This window comes from Leptonychotes weddellii, chromosome 1 (assembly GCF_054177405.1).
Source record: "Leptonychotes weddellii isolate Sample4059 chromosome 1, ASM5417740v2, whole genome shotgun sequence".
NCBI lineage: Eukaryota > Metazoa > Chordata > Mammalia > Carnivora > Phocidae > Leptonychotes > Leptonychotes weddellii.
Window position 1 is genome coordinate 186,199,791 of NC_138369.1, and position 18,748 is coordinate 186,218,538.

The 18,748-nt window shown below is 37.4% G+C and overlaps 1 protein-coding gene across 6 annotated transcripts in view; it reads left to right on the plus strand.

Moving 5' to 3' along the window:
* DYRK1A (dual specificity tyrosine phosphorylation regulated kinase 1A) overlaps nucleotides 1-18,748 on the plus strand; it is a 150,460-nt gene that overhangs the window by 41,832 nt on the left and 89,880 nt on the right. For 3 of the 6 annotated variants that reach the window (XM_081799867.1, XM_081799861.1, XM_081799874.1), the window contains exon 2: nucleotides 14,263-14,348. The exons of 2 other annotated variants lie outside the window; for them this stretch is intronic. In XM_081799867.1, the coding sequence (XP_081655993.1) occupies nucleotides 14,339-14,348 (10 nt within the window). In that variant the 5' untranslated portion in view covers nucleotides 14,263-14,338. Of the gene's footprint in view, nucleotides 1-14,262; nucleotides 14,349-15,760; nucleotides 15,854-18,748 lie in introns of all 6 variants that reach the window. One more of the 6 variants, XM_081799878.1, reaches the window with a different exon arrangement.

An 18,748-nucleotide genomic window follows, 5' to 3' on the forward strand; every position in this document is an offset into this window, starting at 1 on the left:
CATTCCCACCAACAGTGTAGGAGGGTTCCCCTTTCTCCGCATCCCCGCCAACACCTGTCATTTCCTGACTTGTTAATTTTAGCCATTCTGACTGGTGTGAGGTGATATTTCATTGAGGTTTTGATTTGGATTTCCCTGATGCCAAGCGCTGTTGAGCACTTGGAAAGAGTATTTCTGATACTCTTCTCAAATCTAAATAGGTTCCCCTTGTTATATTCTTTCATGCTTTCCCTCATAACCGTGTAGTCCAGTATTACTGTGATTTTTGTCTTTCCCACGTTGGACTGTGAGTTCTCTGAGGGCAGGCATAGTGACAGTAAATCTTGCCCTTATGTCTCCAGTAGTCAGCACATATTTGTTGAAGAAATGAATGATGAATTTGAAAGTCTACTTATTGCAAGACATCATCTGATTTTTAGGATATTATTTACCCATGTGCTGTTATTTAACATTATTTTTCATTTGTTTCAATAAGTGTGATTGATGGCACTTCTGCAGTGTGTACAGATGTATGAATGTCTCTCTTTCACCTTCTCCCCACTCCTATCCCACCTCCTTTCCAGTCCCATTGTCCCAACCACAGATACTGCTCTTAAAGCTTTTCAGTTAATCTTTCTGGACATTTTCCTGTATATTTTCATTTTTGTGTAAGGATGTTTATGTTATATACACAAATATTATATTTGTGCATACTTCTGTGTAGCAGTGGAGTTTAAGTGCTCAGTTAAAATGGCAGCTAAGCATTATTTTGCTTTTATCAGTGGTTCGATAACCAGATCTTTTCAGTGTTCATTTTACTTTCAGATACTCATAAGTAAGGCACATAACCTCTAGACTTCAGTTTCCACATCTGCTAAATGATTGATTTGAATTAAGTGAAATTGAAGTCCTCTTAGCTCTCAATCTGATAATAAATTTAATGTTATTGTATAAGTCATCTGTATTAGATATCATGAAAAATGTGCTACCTGCATAATATAAAAAAACAGGAAGATAAAAATCAAATATGACTTTGGTAGCAAAAGGAAATTTTGCGGCAAGTTATTAAAATGTTTGGTTTTTATCCTCCAAGAGTGGTTAGAGTATGTCAGCTGCTGAAACTAGTAGTGGGATCATCTCTCTAGGGGGCTTTGGCACTAGGGAGTTTGCACTTTATTGATCCTGCAGTGCTAGCTAGTGACATCCTAAAGGGAATTTCACCCAACTCCCTGGATTTTCACATCACAACTGTACATTTAGTAATGCAGTGAATGCTTCTGGAAGAATTGTATAGAAACCAAAACTTACATAGATAAATCTTTGTTAGTGACTTATTTAAAAATATTTTATGGAAAATAGTATCCCAAGTTACTTCAACCCCTTTCTCCTCTCCCCAAAGAGAAATAAACGAGAATAAAAAAGGCAAATTCTGCTCAGTCATGGTTTGTTTATAAGTTCTCGTCATAAAATGTTACTGAATCTTTACATTTCTTTTAGTTAGCTTCTTTTGTTAAGTAGTTCACTTAGTTTATGGTTTAAATAATTATATTTCTTGGGGTGCCTGGGTGGCTCAGTCAGTTAAGCATCTGCCTTTGGCTCAGGTCATGATCCCAGGGTCCTGGGATCGAGCCCTGCATCGGGCTCCTTGCTCAGCGGGAAGCCTGCTTCTCCCTCTCCCACTCCCCTCGTTTGTGTTCCCTCTCTCGCTGTGTCTCTGTCAAATAAATAAATAAAATCTTTAAAAAAAATTGTATTTCTAATACTTTTTTTCATATATCACCATTTTTATTTTTTAAAGAAACTTTTAATTATTAAAAACTTCAGACATACACAGAAGTAGAGAGAGTAACATAATGAGCCCTTGTGTCCCTATCATCCTTGCTTTCACAGTTGTATTTGGCCACCTGTTGTTTTTTTTTTTAAGCATTTTTTTAAGTAATACCACGATTAAAATTATTCTTTTTTAAAAGGGAGGCTTGGTATTTAACAGGAATAAAACCTCTCAACTGGCAGCGCCTGGGTGGCTCAGTCAGGCGTCTGCCTTCAGCTCAGGTCATGGTCCCAGGGTCCTGGGATGGAGCCCCACAACGGGCTCCCTGCTCGGTGGGGAGCCTGCTTCTCTCTCTCCTTCTGCCCCTCCCCCCTGCTTGTGCTCGCTTGCTCTTTCTGTCAAATAAATAAATGAAATCTTAAAAACCCTCAACTATGCCCAAGCTTTATCTGATTATGGCTATTTTTATGGAGTTGATAATTACATAAAATATTTCTTAGCTCAGATAGCATTCTCTGTAGCAAAACCACTAGATTTTGTGCCTTTTTCACTGAAATGAGTTCTAGAACTGAACCATGGCAAACTCAGTTGCTCCACCAGTAGGTTGCAGGTATGACTTAGCTGTACTTACTATGTTGTCTTAAAAATTAAAGAGGTTTTTTTTTTTTTTTTTAAAGGATTTTTATTTATTTGAGAGAGAGCGCTTGTGTGTGAGTGGGTGAGTGGAGCAGAGTGAGAGGGACAAAGCCCATGGCGGGGTTTGATCCCACAACCCTGAGATCATGATCTCACCCAAAACCAAGAGTCCGACGCTCAACCAACTGAGCCACCCAGGCAGGTGCCCCAAATCCTGAAGAATTTTAACTCACTTGTTTCAACAAAGCAACCCAAAGCAGATGTTTTAGGCAATGACGTGGTTTGATGATTATGGTTTTTTCTCCTTTGTTGAGAATCTCCTGTAGTTGAGGAAGCTGGCCTTCCTCAATAGCGAGCCAAAGAAGGCTCTTAAGACTTTCTGGGACTGGATGCTGGCATGCATACAGTTAGTTAGCTCCTATCCAAGGTGAGTGGTGTGAGGGCCGTAGTCTTGGTGTAAACGCTGCTGTACAGGGTTGCCGAGGGATTGGTGTCTATAGGCAGTGCTGATTGGAGACTTCTGTGGAAGACAGCACTGGTTGGTGTTGGGCTTGGAGCTTGGTGTTGACAGGCAGGGAAGGATGAGGAAAGCTCATTGAAGAGCCCGAGCAGAAAAGTGGCCTTTGTCCATGGTGGCTGGAGTGTCCATTTGGGGAAAGTTTTTGTAGTAGGAGGTAAGACTGGAAAGGTGAAGGTAATGACAGTGTAAAATACACTGGCATAGAGAAGTGAATGATATTGAACACTATGTGTCATGTTGTAAATGCTTTACGTGTGCTCTGTCATTGCTAATACAACAATTTTTTTATTTTATATTTTTTAAAGATTTTATTTATTGATTTGACAGCGAGAGAGACAGCGAGAGAGGGAACACAAGCAGGGGGAGTGGGAGAGGGAGAAGCACGCTTCCTGCCGGGCAGGGAGCCCGATGCGGGGCTCGATCCCAGGACCCTGGGATCATGACCTGAGCCGAAGGGAGACGCTTAACGACTGAGCCACTCAGGCGCCCCGATAATACAACAGTTTTATGGGATTATCCTCACTTTGTAGATGAGGTCACTTAGTCATCTAGGAGTTTAGAACCTTGTGTGAGCCCACCTATTAAGTTGAGCCAGAAGTTAAACTAGGGCAGGTTGATTCAGAAGCCTGATGATGGCTTTAGGGCCTTGAGTATTGGGTGAAGCAACACTAAGTAAGTACTTTTTTTGGTTTTCTTGTGGATAGTGACCTAGCAGTGTATTAACAGATTTTTTTTTTTTTTAAGATTTATTTATTCATTTCAGAGAGAGAGAGAGAGAGAGAGCATGAGTGGGAGGGGCAGAGGGAGAGAGAATCTCAAGCGGCTCTGTGCTGAGTGCGGAGCCCCACACAGGGCTTGATCCCACAACCTTGAGATCATGACCTGAGCTGAAACCAAGAGTCAGACGCTTAACTGACTGCACCACCCAGGCACCCCTTAACTGATTTTTAAATTTTTATTTATTTATTTATTTTTAAGATTTTATTTATTTATTTGACAGAGAGAGACACACAGCGAGAGAGGGAACACAATCAGGAGGAGCGGGAGAGGGAGAAGCAGGCTTCCGGCAGAGCAGGGAGCCCGATGCGGGGCTTGATCCCAGGACTCTGGGATCATGACCTGAGCCGAAGGCAGACGCTTAACGACTGAGCCACCCAGGCGCCCCTTAACTGATTTTTTTAAACAAAGATCTTTAATAGTTTATTTTCATGAGCTTTTTACCTATATTGGAGTTTTAAAAATTGGATGCACTTAGAGGTTGTTCTCATGGTTGTGGTTGTTAACCAGATACCATGATGACTGTTACGTTTCATATGGAGGTTGAATTTCTTGGATCATTTTTTCCTGATTATAAGAGATGTGCTGACTTATAAAAGTTATGCTATACTGAAAAGTATAAAGAGGAAAATTTAAAAATCACTAAGAATTATATTAGCCAAAGACATTCATTATTAATAACCTTACATATTTTCCCCCAGAGTTTTTTCAGTTACTTTCCTGAGATTTTGCTTTGGGGAGGGTTTTGCTTTCTGATACAGTGTGTGACTTTTTCCTTCATGCCATGCAGTTATCGTAAGAAGAACTTAAAGGGTTATATAATATTTTGTCATGTGAATGTACCATAATATATGTCACCTTTTCTTTTTAGTGTTGAAAACTTTTATTGTTCCTGATTTTTAATTTATTTTTAATGATACACTTTTATATATAAATTTTTTATTTTCTTTCATGAAAGGGATTTCTAAAAGAGATTGAACATGAGGTATAATAGACCACAAATGGACCATGAATCAATGCTACATGAAGAAAGGAAAACTGTATAGGAACAATACTTAGTGTGGCAAGGCTCATGTTTAACTATACTATGTGCAGATTTGGAGATCATAAATTGAGAAAACAGATTTGAGCAGGAAAAATGGACAGAGGCTGGCTAATTCAGCTTGAGAAGACACAGTGTCTTGATGTGCATTTGGAGAGAAGCTGAGGAGTGTGGGTATGAAGAGTATTTTGTAGGCTGTGTGTAGCTATTTTCTGTTTCTTCAGTGTGCAGGAGGAATTTAGCGTAGAATTTGTAATTAAGGATTGAACGTTTTGCTGTAGTTTATCATGAGAATCTTTGAAATGGGTAGGTTTTCACTGTATTTAGGACTCTTTCTGCTTAAGAAGGAAACGGTGCTTAAGATGGTGTTTTAAAGGTTTTTCCAGACCTTCATTCTAAGGTTTATTTTAATATTAATTTCAGTTTTCTCACCTATTACATGTCTCCTGGTCTTATGTGGAAATAAGAGCAATAATACTATGTTAAGATTTGTAGTTTTGATTGAAAGGACAAACGAAGAGAATAAACAGAACTCCACTTCTGTACAGCTGGAGAAGTAGCATGCTCATGTATGAAATTGATTTGCAAAGCTGTGAACAGAGTCCCAGAAGTTGAACATCCACCTAGTGAGGCCAGTGGAATTTGAAGTAGAGGTTGGGAAATGTTAACATTAACAAGTAAGTCCCAAGTGTTAGGATTGTGACAGTATGGCTGCTGATACCCATGCCAGTCATTTTTACAGGATTTCCATTGATCACAAAAGCTCTAGGTTAAGATTTTAAGGTTTAAGATTCTAGGAAGATTTGGTTTCATTACAAAATGCACATTCCTTTTAGGAAATTTAAAAAATACAAAAGCTTAGAATAACAATTTCCTTTAGCTCCTCTCTCCCGAGATAACTACTATTTTGTGGATAACCTGTCAGGGTTTTTTTTTTTTTTTAAATGCACACAACTAGTTTTCTCTCCTTTTAAAAAACAAATGTAATCACATGGTGTCTGCATGCTGCTTTATAACTTACTTTTTCTACATAGAGCAGTATTTTCCATGTTGTTATTCACTTTACTGATATGTTCATTGCACATCTACTCTGATGAAATAGAAATGTGAAGCTTACCAAGCCAGAGATAATGTCACTGGAGTAATAATATAACATAAATAATTAGAAAAATATAGTGGTGGATCACTGAATGCAAATTCTGAGGGGCTGGAGTGACGTGAAGCTGGATGAGGGGGAATTCAAGTAGTCTTGAGGGATGGATAGGATTTAGGAGGGATGGATAGGATTTACGTAAAGGGTTGGGTAAAGAAGTGGCAAACTTTAGGTAGGGAAAATCATTTGAGCATTGGTGCAGAGGGGGTTAAATGGCATTTTATAGAATGCCATGCTAAACTCTCCGTTCAGGGCAATAAGAGTTGATCGATTTTTCTTAAGTTACAGAGGGTAAGTTAAATCCAGGTTGAAAGTCATGTGCTTCAGGAAGATACTTGTGGCAGCTATAAGCCCGATGAACTGAGACAAGGGATAAGCTGCCTTTAAGTTTGGTAGCTTCCACATCGGGCTGTGCTCTAAAATCACCGGGGGGTAGGGTGGGTGGGATTCTTGGGTTCTTCCCCGTGCTTCCTGAATCAGTATCTTTGGGTGTGGAGTCTGCAGTCTGGTTTTGAGAACCTCCCATAGTGTTCTGACATACCACCTGGCCTGGAAGATGCTTAGTTCTAGGGGGATCTGTAATACCAAGTATGAAATAATGACCTAGACCAAGGTGATTGCAGTGGGCATGGAGAATAATTACGGCAGGAGGCATTTTGAAAATTGACAGCATTTAGTGAGACCATTTCGAGTAAAGAAAGAAACCAGTTTCTGGTGAAGTTGCTGGAAGAACGGTGGCACTGGGGATAAACATGGAAAGGTCAGTTCTGTGAGGAAGGAGGTGAGGATGTGTCTCGAGCGTGGGGAGTTGAGGTAGTAAGGGCACTGTAGGCAACATCTAGCAGCAGTTGGACTAGATGCTGAATTAGAGGTTAGTGTAGAGAAAAGAGTAAGTCAGCATTATTAGTTCAGAGTAAAACTGTGAAATATTTCTTCTGGAGGGAAAGATGGATAGAGAAATGAGTGGAGGGGCCAGGGGATGGAACTGGAGGTGTAACACCTGAGGTTGGGGTTACAAGTGAGAGACATGGGATATTTCGAGGATAACCGATGCACAGAGATACAAGGCCACACACATTTTAAGAGTTTTTGAGTTTTTTAAAAGTGTAGTTGGGAAAAATAAGTAAAACTAAACTCATTTACTACTCTTAGTAATAGGCTTGTTGGAGGAAGATGTAAGCTGCTAATAGCAGTGTGTGTTTTTGATTATTTCTGGGCCTGGTTATTTTTCTTTATTTTTGAAATGCAAGGATAATTAAAAGCAGTGGTTTCTAAAATTATATATAATTATATATGTATAAAAGTACATACAACCGACTAAGTATATGTGTGCATGCACTTATGTAAATTAATTATACATAATGTATGTTTTATAAGTAAAATTATATGTGTGTGCATATAAATATATATGACCACTCTAGAAAAGTTAGTGCTATCAGAAAGGACAGAGCAGAATGGTTTTCCAGTTCATTTCTTTTTTTTTAAGGTATTTATTTATTTGAGATAGAGTGAGCGAGTGAGAGAGCGCACAGGGGGTGGGCAGAGGGAGAGGGAGAAGCAGGCTCTCCACTCAGCAGGGAGCCCAACGCGGGGCTCGATCCCAGGACCCCGGGGATCATGACCTGAGCCGGAGGCAGACGCTTAACAGGCTGACCCACCCAGGTGCCCCTCCAATGCATTCCTTAAAAACTAGTTATGAGAAGGGCTTGCAGGGTATTGATTGAACATATTCTTCCTGTGTCCTCTGTCTGATGGGAATATGTAAATGAATGAGATCAACCCGGATGTTGAGGTTGGGTAGGGAAATGTAACCAGGGGTAACACTACACATTAGATGCTGCTCTGGTGTGAATCTCTGAGTACCTAGAAGTCATTTAATTCCTTTTTAATTCCTTTTATAAGCTAGAATCTATTGAATAATAGCAAGTTAGAGTACATTATGTGTAGGTGATATAAAAATGTATCTGTAAGCAAGCATATCAACAGAGATTCAAAAAGTCTTGATGTTCATATTACTTTGCTTTTAATTCCTATTGGCAAGTGGGTAAAAGCAGGCTCCAGGGTTCAAAATTTATAGTAGTGAGAAATTGGAAACAACCCAAATATCCCCCAATAGGTATTTGCTTCATGTAAACTTAGATCTGTGTAGTGGGGTACTGTACAACCATGAAAGGTGCTGCAAATATAAAGTATTGATGTAAAGATTGAAATAAACAACAATAGGAGCAGACGTTGCTTAGGGTATTGGAATTTTGTGTGACTTTTGGTTATTCCTCTTCAGTTTCTACTTACTCCCTTTTTTAAAAATAAGGAGCATGTAGTGTGTTACAATCAGAATGCATTCTGTTTATTTCAGATAAATGATGGGAGAAAAACTTGAGGTTTTTAATTTTAAATGGAGAGAAGACCGTCTTTGAGTTCCAGCTTCAGAACAGCCTGGTGGCACATGATTGGGCTGGAATAGTGACAGCATGTGTTTTGAGGCCTGCAGTTTGGGGAGAGTGGGTTGTATGGGTGGATTTGAGCAGGGAGTGCTGATGGCACAGGGAGGGTGTTGATCGAGGCAGGCACACTAGAGATGGAGCAACAAGGCCAGTTGGGAAGACCTTTCTGAGGTGAATCCAACACAAGAATTTGCCAGATGGATGTGGTGTAAGCACTAGGAAAGAGATCCTAGGTGATTAGGGTTCTCCTTGGGAGATGGGGGTGATGGTGAGACCTGTCACCCAAGACTGGGAATACAGGAAGGAAAAACGGATTTTTTTTTCCCTGTCCTGCCTGGTCTTTCCTCCCCTTTTTGGGGCAGGGGAGAAGGGCGAGGAGATAGTAAATTCAATTTAATATGTGCCTGAAAGCATTGGTTTTGGAATCATTTTGGTTGGGTTTGAATCTTTTCTCTTCACCATTAGTCATGTGTGACTTGGGGCGACTTCACTTCTCTAGGCTTTAGTTTTCGTCACCTGTAAAATGGGGATAATAGTACTACTTACCTTATATAATTATTTATGGGAATTAAGTGAATGAAAGGAAAATATGTATCCGTTAAAGGTAAGACATCTCTTCATTAATAACTGGGGAACAATAATATCTGGGACATTCAAGCTCTGTTCTCTGGGCCCTTGGAAATGTGGGCCTGGAACTCTACAGAGGTGGGCCAAGCCAGCTTTTAAAAGTCTGTTTAGTTCCACATAAAACTAAAATAGTGATTAATATTGACCTTCATCCAATTGTCTTAGAAATGAGCCTTCTGGAACTTAGGTTCACTTACAGTGTATTTCTTAGTATCTATTTTATGTAGTAGTCACTCTCTGATAGTGGGAGCTAAGGTTCCTAAAATGTTCTGTGGTCTGAGAATTTATGTTTGAGGAACTTAAAATACAAAAGAATACATATAAATATGTTGGTAGTTGGCATTTTGAATTAGTGACAGGGTAACAGTACTTCCCACTTAACTGATCACAGCTTACCCCTAACTTTCTAGTCTCTCCCCTCCAGTTTTAAAAACGATATTTGGCAATGCCTTATGTTACAGATAATATGCATAAGGGGCATTTTCCTCGTGTTTTCCTGTATTTATTGTTGTATACAAATACTCAGTGCCTAATTTTGTTGTATTTGAGCCCAGATACAGTCCCAGAGAAGCCAAGTAACTTGGTCCTTGAAGGAGCAAAAATTTGGGGCAACATTTATTTAATCCACTCAGCTCTTAGTTCTTGAACCTTCTCTTTAGTGCTTACTCAGGGATGTTAGTTTTTTTCACATAATTTCATGAGAAATCACATCTTTCTATTTTCTTTAACACTTATATCAGCTACTTCCACTTCCCCCTTGCCATTGGAGTCATATAATTATAATCCTTCATGTTTTTTTTATCTTGCCCAAGGCTTTGGTGCAGTAATGACTTACCTGCTTTTGGTTTTTACCCTCTTTTTAGTTCGTCTCTTTTAATTTTTTTGGTAGAGAGAATATATATATCAGTCTGTTATATGCTGTGATCCAATTTTCTCTGCTTGACTAACTTGAGAGTTTCTTTACCATTCTCCTAAACTGCAGCGCTTTTTACAAATTAATTTACTGCTTATGAACTTTCTTTCTTGTTTGGAGTGGTTGAGGTGGAAGATTGAGTATGGGGTCTTAAAATCAGACCCAGACACACCTAGATTCTCGAATCTTTGAAATTTTCCCATGACTGTTTCAGTGCTTATTAGTGAGAGGCATTTTGGTGTGGTGGAAAATATGAACTTTGGTGTAGGACGAGAGTTCACAAGCTGTGACCTTCGGCCAGGCGGGTTCATCTCTCTGAATTTGCTCTCCCCATTGATGAAATGGAAATCACAGTGCCTACTTCTAGGATTGTTATGAGATTAAATGTGTATGAGATTAAATGTGTCAACTTCTGTAAAGTGTCTCAGTAGAGTAGTTGGTGCATAGTAAGTGTTTAGCAGATGTTACTTTTTTCCCTGCAGTTTTACTCAGAATTTTCTTTGATACCCCATTCTAAAGTCTTCTGCATTTAAATTTTTTTTTCCTTTTTAATTTTTTTAAGACTAGAACTACTTCTAGGGGTTTTGGAGGAATCATAAATCGTCTTGGTTTTAAGAATTTCACTTGAAATTTCCAGTTAGTGAAAATGCTTTTTCTCTATATGCCGTTTGATCATCTTATTGGGAATTAGAGTTAATAGACTTTTTTTCCTGGGTTAGGTATAAAACCATGATTTTTTTTTTTTCTTCTATTTTTGCTTTGACTTCTTTGGCTATTGTAATTCTAGAAAATCTGTTCTAAAATTGTTATATGGAAAAAGAAGACACTTCTGTTGCTTCCTTAATGTTAGTGTAAAAGAGTAGAAGTTTATAAGGAAAGCCAGTCACAGTATAATTTTTAGATAATCCCATTGTAATTTTAATGCATGAATCAAATTGTAGATCTATCAGCTTAGTTTTCCCTGCTTTCATTTTTGTAGCTTATTCTTTTTTGGGAGTTGGGTAGCTTATTCTTAAATTGGCATCTTTAAACTATCTGAATTGTCCTTTTAAACACTATTGTGTGTTATATTTTGTTTTTTTATGTGGATTAAAATTTTTAATCTTGAAATATACATACATACTATACAAAACTTGTAAAATTAAAAGATAATAATAAGCAGCTGTGTGCTTCCACCCAGCTTAAGAAATAAAACAGTACCCATCAGTGTTTCTGAAGCCTGTCATACTGATCGTTTTCACCTGCTGCTTGTCACACTTACCTGCTAATTTAGTTATTTTGAAACTACATATAATTTTTAGTTTTATGTCATTATAAGACATTGTGACATGAAAGAGAAAACGTCATAGCTACCATTTAGTTCATTAACTCCTGAGTTAATCTGGATTTGCCATATCATGCTAATGCATTCATTTCTATCACTGTTTTGCCAGTCTTGATCTTTGAGGATTAGCATTAATTTTATAAATCTCAGTCTGTCACTGCTTTTAATTAGGTGTCTCAGTGTTCTCCCTCTCTCTCCTTCACCTTCCCCCTCCCTCTGTAGAAAGAGACAGGTGCCAAGAGACTGAGTCTGATACCTACCTGGGCATTCTGTGTGTTTAAACTCAGCCTGTTGAAATTCTCTCCCTGCAGATGTGCTGTAGGTTACTACTATTATGTCGTGATTTTCAGACAACCGAAAAATGGTTTGCAGGTTTAGTTTTAAAAACCAGTTAAGCTCAGTTTCTAGAGTGTTCGCAGACTGTTAAATTGCCTTTGGCAAGATGTGAGCTAAAGCACACTGTAAAAGATTTTGAGGATAATAGGAGGTGCCTGTGGTAAGGATAGTAGTTGCTTTTATCATTAGCATCTATTTAGCTCCATAATTTGTGAATGACTCCATTTGTGGGGGGAAAGGTGAAAAATTCACTGTAGGTTTTTCTCAGAAAAATTTAAAATATGACTGGATTTTTAGGCTTCTTTAGAAAGAAAATTGTGTTTATAGTTTGCAAAGTACATTTGGTGTTTGCTGTTACCTACTGTCATAAAATGCTGACCTGATATAAACAGATTTTTTTTTTGAAAAGTGAACAACCTAAAGGATATATGGAATTATCACTAGAATCTTAACTTAAAGCAGTCCAAGGTCAAGACTTAAGGAGTTTTAGCATTGCTCAGTAGGTGATGGTTTAGTTGCTGCATATGAAGACAGCAAGTTTTGTAACTTGTAGAGATACTTTACCCTTTGCTAAAGGCTGCTTTTCAAATGAGTAGTGATTAATGGTTGACTTGTCTAAAAGATGTCCGTTTTAGGTTCAGACAGTATTGATGCATGCTTCTTCTGATCCTTAGTCAGATGTGCTCTTCTTTCTATCACTGACCCACCCATATTCTTACCTTTAAATATTTCATACAGTAATGGGATAGTCTGCTAATTTCTAACTGCTTTTAATAGAATAAAAAATGCTAATGGTTCATCTGATTCTGCTTTTTTCTTTTGAAGTCCTTTGGTATCAGCAGTATCTACCCTGTTGAAAGCATTGAAGTTGGTAAAGTGTAGATAGCATTGTAAGTAACATTTTATAGTTGAAGAATGGGATGTTGAGAACCTAAAAGATTTGATAATATATAATTCATAGCTAGAGATTTAATTCACATTTCCTGTCCCCAATGGTCCATGCTAAAATCGTAAAGACCATTTATGAGAGAAAAATGGTTAGAAAACTATGTCTTTGAAGTAAAAATCGTTACTCTTGAGGCTTCAGATACTATTACTTTTTGGAATAAAACTGTTTTGATGTAGTACTTTAATGTTCATCCATCCATCTATCCATATACCCCCCAAAATGGGTACCAGTTGGTCCCATGTCTAAGGTTTTACCGTAGCATCTAAACTGGAAACGTGGTTCTTTAGGAATGGAATCTGGAATATAGGTAATGATTTTAGACACAGGCAGTTCCTGAGTTACAGATAATTGATACATGTACATCCCTGTCCCTGAGCTACACTTCCAGTTACTGCTATTTCGAGTACAGACGTCTAGCTTTTAAAGAACCTGGGAGTTCAAAAATAGAAGGAGAAATTAATGAAGAGCAGAAATATTTTGGGGAAATAAATATACATTCAAATCTATATTACCATTTGCCTAAAAATGTTTTTCTTCAAGCTACCTTGGTCATTTTAAACTTTAGTTTGTAATGTGATTAGAATTCTACCAATTAGGGATTCATTTGGACTAGCTAGTAGCATCCTTGTTGAAAACTGCAAATATGAAAGTAAATTATTTCAGTCCAGTTGATTTCTTTCTATCACATACCTGAAATGAACCACACTGAGGTAATAGGAGTTTTGGATGGTAATTTAGGAACACAGGACTACTTAGGAGAAAGGATTGGGAAGCAGGATGATTGGGCTTCCCTAAGGTAAAATTTAGGGAATTAGAGACATCAGGAGTTGAGAGAGTGCTAACGAAGGAAAACAACCTATTTTAGACCTTGTTCAGATAGGATCGAGAATTGGTTACCTTTCGGTATTCTCAGCGGTCCCCAGTGCCCATGATCAATAATATCTTTTGGTATCAATAAGTTTTTTTTGCCTGGCTTGGGAACTTGGCCAACATAAGCAACATTGTGTCATTAGTAATATTTATTGAATTCCATAGTATCAATTTAAAAAGAATTTTTAGACTCAACTTATAAATAAGTTAGGTTGCAGCCTGTGCTTGTCCTCCTCTCTTCTATTATCACTTCCTCTCAGTTGATAACAACATTGAGGTTGCTTTTGCTTTCCTGTCAGTCATTATAAATTTTGCTGATCGTTTGTGAAATACCAATGGAAGCAGTAAGTAGGAAGTACAGTGAAAGACTTACAGTAAAGTGTAAGAGAAGCCACTTGGAGAGCAAAAGCAAATGAGGGCTTGTGGGCTTAGAGGAGCAGTTGTGAGCAGTGTCTCAGAACTTAATTTACACATAACATTGGTAGATTGACATATTATCTTCCCTGTAAAGCAACCTGCATTACCTCTGCTTACCTCTCTGATAGTAAGCCACGATGAAAAGTGAATTCATATTCGTACTGATTTGTGAATTGATGGATATTACAAAAATATAAATTTTTCCCAAATTATATAGAATAGTGGAATATTGACTGTTTATTTCATACCTAGAAATGCCTGAAGTTTCATTGGTAGTAGGCAGATTTTGAAACTTTCTCTCCTTGACAATTGAATACATTTTATATATATAATTGATTTCCATTAATGAAAATTATTTTCAAGTGAGCATAAATAAATGTTAGTAAACGAATTTGCAGTAATTGTATCTCTGTTTTGGGGATTGTAGTTATATTAGATGTTCCTCAGTAGGGGTAATTGTCTTGCATCCTTATCTCTTATCATAATCTGTTTTTCTTCACACAGTGTTATAGTTTTGCTGCTGGACTCTTCCCTCCCTCCCCCCACCCCATCAGGATGATATGAGACTTGAAAGAAGACGATGCATACAGGTGACTCAAGTTTTGAAATACAGTAAAGCTGTGGCTGTCTGAGCGAATGCGGGAACTGGTGCTGTATTTTGAATGGGGGAGCTTTCTGATAAACAGCATTAGTGGGGGGGGGAATTAAATTTAGATCAATAAATACAAAGTTAGTTGGGATATTTAATAAACGACTTTGGGAATCCGTTTGATAGTGACTGACAGTGTGGTATTAATACAAGTACAGCACAGTGATTGCTAGTCTTGACCTTTTTGAAGGTGGTTGGTTGGATAATACTTTGGTGAGAATTGAAGTGTTTCTGTTAAAAATAAATAAAATACTCACTAATATTCACCTTTATGGTTGAATGTGTGTGTCCTTCAGATCCCCGTTAAAATAGAGTGAATCTTTTAAAGGCATGTGGAGTAGGTGTTAGTAGTGTATCTAAAATAAGACTGAAAATTAAATTAAGAATATTACACCCGTATGTATGATTCTTTGGAAAAATACGGTCTGGGATTTTGGTTTTTTTCCCCCCTTGTTCCCTCCTTCATCCTTTCCTCCATCCCTATCTCTTTCTCTTCTTTCTTCCCTTCCTCCTTTCCTTTCATCCGTTTGTTATTTGTATTTATGCAGGAGAAGCACTATAAAGGCATTTCTGAAAGAATTTTTTGGATTGCTTTATTATTAATTGAGGTGATCTTACTGATGGAAAATGGGAAATTGGAGGCTAGCTCATCTGTGGCTATGTTCAGACTCTTGAAAATACAGTGTAGCTAATGGATAAAGTGTTAACCTTTAAACTTGTATGTTCTTTAAATCAGGCTGATTGTGAGGTGTTTTGTTGAACCAAGTGGCTTTTATCTACAGACTTTGTCAGGATAGTCTTATTGGATTTTATTTATAAACTGTTTGAAAAATGTGGTCTTTAATTGGAGAGTAACTAACTACATAAACCTCATAAATAACTTAATCACGTTATTGGTGTAGCTCTTAAAGTTTTGTGACTAGTTTTTGGTTTTGGTGATCTTTGTTTTCTAAAGGAAAAAATTACCTTTTTGACTTTAGAGTGGGATTTAAAAAATGTCTCTACTATTTTGAATGAAGAAATATGTTTGAATATTTTTTAAGTTAAATTGTAGATCAAATAATATTTTATGTTCATGAGGGATTCAAAGAATCTGATGGTAATTCTTTTTTAAGTAGAAGGTGACTGAGTAATCCTCTGTGCCCCGTCTCTGACGGGCGCGTGTGTGTCTGCCTGGGCAAACTAGAGCTGCTCCGCGTGCGGGTTCTGGCTGAGTGGCTGAGAAAGTCAACATGGTGCTCAGCCTGAGTAGCACCGTCGTAAAGAAATAAATAGGAGTATTTACAGAGAAGTATTTTAGAATTTTATGAACATTTTGTTGTCAGATTTTATAAGTTTGACCTTTTGGTGCAGGAACAGTTTCTCAGCACTGTCAGCTCCTGGATTGCTCGCTGGGCAGTACACTGCACATTGGCTATACCAAGTAGATGCTCACTTTCAACTGAGGTCAGTAGAGGAACAAAGTATTTTTGGGGTATCTCATAGATTTATCCATGAATATTAATGATTTTGGAGATTTTCCCTAATGAAATTTTGAGGTGGCAAAGTTGCTATTTTATTTCTGCTTTAATCTTTACACGATACGAAGCATTCCCAAATAGCTCTTTTTCTTGAAAGGCTTATGGATGAAATGGGAAATATCTGAAGAGTGAATACCATTTATAAAGGTTACCTAGTTAATTTTATGAATGCTAGAAGACAAAAAAATTCTACAAAGGTTAGATTTATGATATAATCCAGTCTCTCTCATTTGGCCTTGTATTCTTTAAAAACTGTCAACATTTATTGGCTTATAAATAAAGGGAAAAAAACTCAAGAAGGAAGATCTAGCTTTCTCTAGTATATGTATTAGCTCTTGGTGTATTTCCCTTGTAACAATTTGCAAGTTAATAATTGTTTTTGAACATAAAATTAGCAGCTGTCCTAATCATCATTAATTAATGCAGCAGTTTGCTCTTGTATTACTGTGCACACATTTTATTATACTTCAACTGATAGAAATTTAACACATAAAAGCTCATAAGGAGTTTTCAGTGAAAGTTATTTCTAGAATGCTTATGCATACTTGAAAGTGAATATTCTGTTTTCCCTAGGTTTTCATTGTACTGATTTATGTTGGTTAGATGTGATGATACCCTACTCTTTCATACCATTTCATTGATTAAGCATGGGTACAGGGACACCAGAAAGGATGTTGAAGTAGGTGTTGACTGATGATTGGTTTTTCAAAAGCAAAAGCTTTAATAATAGATTTTTACTGAACACCAAGCCAGAGTCCAACTTTGATGCATCTCTAGTACTTGTGTATATAGGTATTCTTGTACTTGTTTCTTTTTGCATATTTAAAAATAAGAATATAAATAAAGTAAACTTGGATTATTTTTTAATTTTTGGATGAAAAATTATTTGTGACCAAACATTTATTTGGTTAACATTTGCTTTGTACCAGGTGCTGTAACATACTGTAATAGGTGCTCTGCTCACAAGGGTCCCTGTGCTTAGGAATCCAGGAGCACAGTTCAGTTGGAGGAGGGGGCAGATATGTAAGAAATGATGTGGTGGATAGTTATGATAAATCATGTTTGTAAGACTTATGTATTGAATTTAAGGCATCTAGAGTAAAAACAGAAAATACTCTTTGGTTAATAGCCTTCACGATAGTGGCCTCACCTGACATCCACAGGCCGACGTTATCAGAGTCTGTGTTGGTGTCCCATTCCTTTCTCCTGAGCTCAGACTCGTGTGGCAGCCTCCTGGATGTCTCTTCTGCGCACACCCCTCCACGCCCTTTCATTCCCGTTAGAGATGAGGGACATTCTACCTCAGCATACCGTTGTCCTGGGAACCTAGGAACATTCTTTACCCTTTTGAATTAAGAGGTAACCAGTTTCATTTATTTGAAGGATGTAGAATCACTCACTCCTGAGATTGCATTTGCAAGATGCACTCTCAGAGATTACTGTGTATATTAACATAAAAGCTCTTGCATTTTTTTCAGTTTAACTTGATAAAAGGAACTCCCCACCCTTTTATTTGTTGTTTATGCTCATTAGCATCCAATGGAACGTAATTTCTGGAAAGCTGTTGGATATAGCAGTTGATGCCATTCTTTATTTTGTTGACATGGGCTTCTTTAACAATTAAAATTGTCTTTGAACAACAGTGATGGGCTAGTCACTTTATTTATTTATTTATTTTATTTTTTTTAAAGATTTTATTTATTTATTTATTTGACAGAGAGAGACATAGCCAGAGAGGGAACACAGCAAGGGGAGCGGGAGAGGGAGAAGCAGACTCCCCACTGAGCAGGGAGCCCGGTGTGGGACTCGATCCCAGGACCCCGGGATCATGACCTGAGCCGAAGGCAGACGCTTAACGACTGAACCACCCAGGTGCTCCTGGGCTAGTCACTTTAAAACTTGAAATAGTTCTAGAACATACAGAATGACAACTCTTTTAGGAGGAATGCCTTGGAAATTTATTTTAAATTGTGCCGATTTGTTCATAGGGTCATTGTCATATTTGTTAAATGTATGAATTTAAGTTTAAGCTTAAAACTAATACGGCAGAATTTAAAATTTTAGATTCTCTATTTTAAAATGTGAGTTTTGTAGGGCAAGATTTGCATACTTCAGCTATCATAGGACTATGGCATATTATTATAGAACAATTAGAAGCCAGATCTGTAAATTTAAAAAAAAGAACTTTTAAATCTCACTCAGATGCAGGGTGCGCTGTGTTGGGTTTGTACATTTAAATATTTGGCACATATTGCCAGTTGCCTCCTTTTGGAATTGTTCTTCACATGGTCCTGTGCATCTGATCTTTATATGTTTTCCCTTCTGTAGCTCCTACTCATTTCTTAACCCTGGGCTATCAGATTCCATTCTAATAATTCAACAGATTTATTGTTTTTGGTGAATGATAAACTCAGTGAATTTATTTTTGCTCTCAGATTTTTACTTTTTCTCTCTTTATTTAAAAGTAATACACAATCACTGAAAAAATTTGGAAATTTATAAGAATATAGATAAGTAGAAGGAAATACACCCAAAGTTCTGTGTACTTCATTCTGGCACATTCCCTTTCAGTTTTTGGTTTTCTGTGCCATTTTTGACATTCAGGATGGTATGCTTGGGTTAGAATGTATTTTATATTATTTATATCTTCTCTTTTTTGGCTTAGCATTATATCATAAATATTTCCGTGTCATCAAAAACTTAACTAACTATAGTGATCTGCTGTCATTTTAAACTTGAACCAGTCTAGAGCATTCAGAAGTGTATCTTTTGAGGGTGAATTACTTTTAGAAATTCATTTTAAAGTGTGCTGATTTGAGAC